The sequence below is a fragment of the Haliotis rufescens genome, unplaced genomic scaffold (genome assembly GCF_023055435.1).
Source record: "Haliotis rufescens isolate VD_foot unplaced genomic scaffold, xgHalRufe1.0.p SCAF_15, whole genome shotgun sequence".
In the NCBI taxonomy this organism is placed as follows: domain Eukaryota; kingdom Metazoa; phylum Mollusca; class Gastropoda; order Lepetellida; family Haliotidae; genus Haliotis; species Haliotis rufescens.
The window spans coordinates 32,357,389-32,362,928 of NW_025963835.1; the positions used below are offsets into that span (position 1 = coordinate 32,357,389).

Here is a 5,540-nt window from a genome sequence, read left to right on the forward strand (position 1 = left end):
TTCGCCTCGAATGGCTGCAAAATTAGAGATGCGGCGTTAAGTAATGTTCACTCACTCACTCTCTGTTGCCAGTCCCAAGCTCCATACCACTCGATACCACTCGAACAGAAACAAGTAGACTCTCTTCAATCCTTACGACGTTAACTCAAAACCTTCTCTTTTCACAAACTTGAATTTTCAACTTCAAAAAGAGACATGAATAAACTAATCTTTGAACTGGAACAGATTTCTGTCAAATATCCGTTGAATATCATTCCTGTTTTGAAAATTGGAATTAATTCTACAAATGAGATTGTTGGTTTCTGTTTAAATAAAAGGGGTAAAAATAAAATTCTCACTTAGATCTTCGCTTGGGTGGGGGGAGGTGAAATTGGGTTTAACGTCGCGTCCAAGATTATTGCACTTATATAGCGACGTGCATGCACGTGTGTGTTTGTGTGTGGTTGCTTGTACTCGTCCGGACTAGTGCTGATTTATAGTGCTAGCTCACTGAGATATCATGCCGCACTTTAACATGAATACCCAACTCCGTGCCGACCAGTCCTTGTGTAAGCCCCTTTATGCCGAGCGCCAGACAGGGTAACAACAAGTACCATCTTTTAACGTCTTTGGGTATGACGCGGCCGGGGATCGAACACGCTCTCCGGGCGGACGGTCTACCACTAGATCACGGAGGCGGTCTCTTCGCTTGTGATGATGATGATGATGATGATGATGATGATGATGATGATGATGATGATGATGCGATGAACGACAGTTCTGTTGTACAAATCGGCTGTACAAACCAGGTACGTGTTTCGGCCAACCATCGCGTCCACCACCAATACCATTGTGTGATTTAATATATGAAAGCCACGAAATCCGCAATCCACAATTCCAAAAAACAACGTTTCAACAAATTGAATCGCTAAATGCATGTCGACAGCAATGTAATTCGTGAATGAACATCATATGAACATAAAAATCAATTAAGCAAACACAGGAACACGAAAAGCACAAGAGTGCCTCGAGGCTGCGGTCTAACTTCAGTCGACCTGACACACGAAATCAACATTATGGTAATCAGGCGATTAATTAACATCCTTGTAGCCATTGTAAGAGTTAATTACAAAGCCGAGACTGGTGTACCAGGATAAGGGTAGCATTGGGCCACGATCACCGATACGCCTGTATTTGTGCACATGGCCCCAAGCCGGGCGGTGTTTTGCTTTAAGCTCCCCATGATATTTCCTCTCTCCACCAGCCCGCATCTATCTCCATTTTCCCTTGTTCAATCTCGTGCAGCGATGTTTAATTAGTTTATGAGAATATCCCATCACTCAGCTTGAACTGTACAGGTCTCCTTTTACCCAGCCAGTGTATTATTTTACGTTATTTAATAGGATACGGGGAAAATAATATGTTCTTCGCTTTCCACTGGTCTGGATCGAGCACCGAGTGGGTTCGAGGGCCCAAAATCGATAAGCTGCTAGACCCGTGAGCCATGGTCCTCGGTGGGATGCAAAACTAGAATCGGTTGTCTTGTAGCAATGTCTAAATATTTGATAGATTCGTGTCTCTCAAGTTTTTAAAAGTTGGCACCGTTTTAGATGAAGACTGCGGTAGCTTGTTTGTCCCAATGGTTTTGAAATGAATAATTGACAAGAAACGTCTATGATCGGTGTCCATTTCTTCTTCTTTGTGTCGTTGATCCTGTAGCTCGGCGACAGAACTTCCACTCGTTATATTCCATAAAAGAAGATAATGACGAAGTACCGGTACTACTGATGTTCTCTTGTTGAGCCTTGGCGCGCTTAGGCAGGCACTAAAACCTCCTTATCTCGATGGCGATCGAATACATTCAACTTATACATAATTCGACACATGCGGAGTTCGTGTAATTGGTCATAGTACTGGTGACTTGATCGAATTTCCACCCCTATGGTATCTAGATTGACTCCGGCACGGACCACGTATTGTAACGCGAGATGTCATGGGTTTGTACATATATGATGTCAAATAAACTGCCTGGCACAGAAAGCATACACTTGAAAATTGGATTTGACCAAGAAATTACAAACGTTATCAAAGCGTTATAAGGTTGAAATCAATCGCAGAAACCATGGAATAATAATTTCTTGTTTGATTCATTTTAACCATCAAACATTGCTGTATACTTTCTTTTGCCCATCAGTTCGTGTTCTTTCATGTTACAGTTAAAGTTGAACCGTATTTGGATCTAAAACCTTACATAATCTGAGAGAGAGAGAGAGAGAGAGAGAGAGAGAGAGAGAGAGAGAGAGAGAGAGAGAGTAACGAACTTGTTACTAATAATCGTATTTGGAAATTAGTCAATACGTCCGCTCTTAACAATATTCTAGCAATATCACGGCAGGGGACACTGAACATGTATATGGGCTTCCCAAATTGTACCAATTTTGGGAATCGAACTTCGGCGTAACACGCTAGTGCTTTAATCACTAGGCTACCCCCGCACCAACACAATTGGGACATCCTTGTCGAGTTTCGTACAATATATGTGAGAAAGAGTATAGAATATCTAACTTGAATAAATATTTTGTGTTTCCGTCCCTGGACGCAGTGTTCTCAATGGTAAGCGGTTTCAGCAGCATACTGGGGCAATGTATGTAGATTGTGTTTATTCAAAGAATACAAATGCACGTAGTGAATGGATGGGTTTTAATTGGATCCATGAGATGTAGTAATACTATTCCAGCGTTAAACTATTGTGTTTCACCTTACGTTGTCTGCCATGGTATATATGTGGTACACTTTATGTCATAGGCACTGAGCCATATAATTGTTATTCATTGATGCATATAAATGGGATTTTTCGGGAAAGCGCAATACGTGTTTCGTGTGTACCGCGATACTTCCATGGCACGGGTGGCTCTAGACTGTCATCCGGACCTTGAAACAAATATATTCAATACAGCCCATGCAAGTCTATAATAATTAGCAAGTTTAGATTACTGCAGTATCTGAAAATGAGGAGAGTCTCTGTGCTCCCTTTTATTATATTTTGTAGCTATAATTTAACAACTGTTTTCATCCGTAAAATATGTTTATTTAAGAGACTAGATGTTAGTCAATCCAGCTTAGTCGTCGAACTTGATGTGCAGATTTGCCTACCCTAGTCGTGCCAGGAATTTATGATTGTGCCCTGTAAAAGTGTGTTTAGTCCCAAAATACAAACTTAAACGGGTTCCGTTCCTAAAAGTTTGACGCGTTTAGGTGTCTAAATATGTTTAGGTGTCTAAACATGTTTAGGGTGGTGTTTATAATGTAAACACGTTTAGGATGTAAAGATGTTTCATGTTGTGTTTAACAGCTAAACGTGTATCCCAGGATTGCCCAGGGTGTCTCCTATAAACGACATTCTGTGGAATACACTTCAGCTATACTCAAATCATTCATTTTAGCTTCCAAATTGACTGCCTTTGTTTTAGAAATTATATTGTAAACGTTAGTGTCATTTTCGGAAGGAGGAGGTGGGGGTAGGGGGGGGGGGGGGGGGGGGGGTAAGGGGTTGGGGGCTGGGGAGGGGGGGGGGGATGACACTATGCGCGTTTCTTCACAGTGTTAACCGCTCAAGATGGAATCCTCATATATTCCATCTCAGTAACAATTTATAAAGATCTACACATATTTTAAACTCTAAAGTAACGGGACATTATAAGGTGTACATGTTTCTGAACTGTGATGTATTTTTGTGTGCAGTAGGATTTGATAATGCCTGTGTGACTGACAAACATTTTGCCAAGTTCAACCTATTTGATAACTTTTGTATTTATGATTAAAACTGCTAGTTCGACATTAACGTCAGAATTATGTTCTTACACAATAACATTTGAATAATAGTTCATAATTAAACAACGTTTAATTATGAATATATTTCATAACATAATACATCATTTCAAAATTTGTTATCTAATATATTGTAAAATCTATTTTAAGTAATCATTATACATGTTATCGATATTTGACTTGCATGATGTTATGTTAGACTAAAATCTAGTCTCTGAAATGAACATATCGTACATAAAAAAACAGTTGTTTAGTTATCTTAATAAAAATATAATAAAAAGGAGCCCAGTGACTCTCTTCATTTTCAGATACTGCAGTGATCTAGACTTGCCAAACATTATAGACTTGCATGGGCTGTATTTGATATATATTTGTATCAGGGTCTGTAAGACAGACTAGATGTTATGTGTTTACATCCGAAATGTGTTAGGATAAAACACACTTAAAGTGTATTCCGTTTAGAATTTAAACCATTCCTAAACATATTTAGATCGAAACATGAGTTGTATGTGTTTTCATTCTAAACACAGTTTTCACAGTGTGGGTCCGAATTCCAGAACTCCCATGATTGTTTCTCGTTTTGTTTCTCGTTTTGTTTCTCGGATTGTTTCTCGGGTTGTTTCTCGTTTTGTTTCTCGGGTTGTTTCTCGGATTGTTTCTCGGGTTGTTTCTCGGGTTGTTTCTCGGGTTGTTTCTCGGGTTGTTTCTCGGGTTGTTTCTCGGGTTGTTTCTCGTTTTGTTTCTCGGGTTGTTTCTCGTTTTGTTTCTCGGGTTTCTCGGGTTGTTTCTCGGATTGTTTCTCGGGTTGTTTCTCGGGTTGTTTCTCGGATTGTTTCTCGGGTTGTTTCTCGGGTTGTTTCTCGGGTTGTTTCTCGGGTTGTTTCTCGGATTGTTTCTCGGGTTGTTTCTCGGATTGTTTCTCGGGTTGTTTCTCGGGTTGTTTCTCGGATTGTTTCTCGGGTTGTTTCTCGGGTTGTTTCTCGGGTTGTTTCTCGGATTGTTTCTCGGGTTGTTTCTCGGGTTGTTTCTCGGGTTGTTTCTCGGGTTGTTTCTCGGATTGTTTCTCGGATTGTTTCTCGGGTTGTTTCTCGTTTTGTTTCTTGGGTTGTTTCTCGTTTTGTTTCTCGGATTGTTTCTCGGATTGTTTCTCGGACTGTTTCTCGGATTGTTTCTCGGATTGTTTCTCGGATTGTTTCTCGGATTGTTTCTCGGGTTGTTTCTCGGATTGTTTCTCGGATTGTTTCTCGGGTTGTTTCTCGGATTGTTTCTCGGATTGTTTCTCGGATGGTTTCGTAGGTTTCATCAACGTGGCAAATGTCTAACACCTGCATCACGTCTGACTCCTCACTCCGACACGCCGTGATATGACCGGAATACTGTTCAAAACGGCGTTAAACCCCCACTCACTCACTCACTCACTAACAAGGTTCCATATTTACTGAATAAACGATACCACAGCAATTTAATACTAATAAATAATAATAAATGTAAAATGACAACAAGTTACAGGTCAAGGTAAAAGTGATATTCCAATGAGTATGAAGGTTACATTAGTAGAGTGAGTGAGTTTGGTTTTACGCCGCTTTTAGCAATATTCCAGCAATATCACGGCGAGGGATACCAGTAATTGGCTTCACACATTGTACCCATGTCGGGAATCGAACCCGGGCCTTCGGCGTCACAATCAAACGCTTAAACCACTAGGCTACCCGACCGCCCCTACATTAGTAGAT

At 40.5% G+C, this 5,540-nt stretch overlaps 1 protein-coding gene across 1 annotated transcript; it reads right to left on the reverse strand.

Moving 5' to 3' along the window:
• Nucleotides 1-4,327: 4,327 nt before the first annotated feature.
• Nucleotides 4,328-5,110, reverse strand: LOC125379966 (protein TsetseEP-like). The gene has a single exon (XM_048395887.1). It carries the CDS (start codon nt 5,108-5,110, stop codon nt 4,328-4,330), a length of 783 nt encoding a protein of 260 aa, XP_048251844.1.
• Nucleotides 5,111-5,540: the final 430 nt, after the last annotated feature.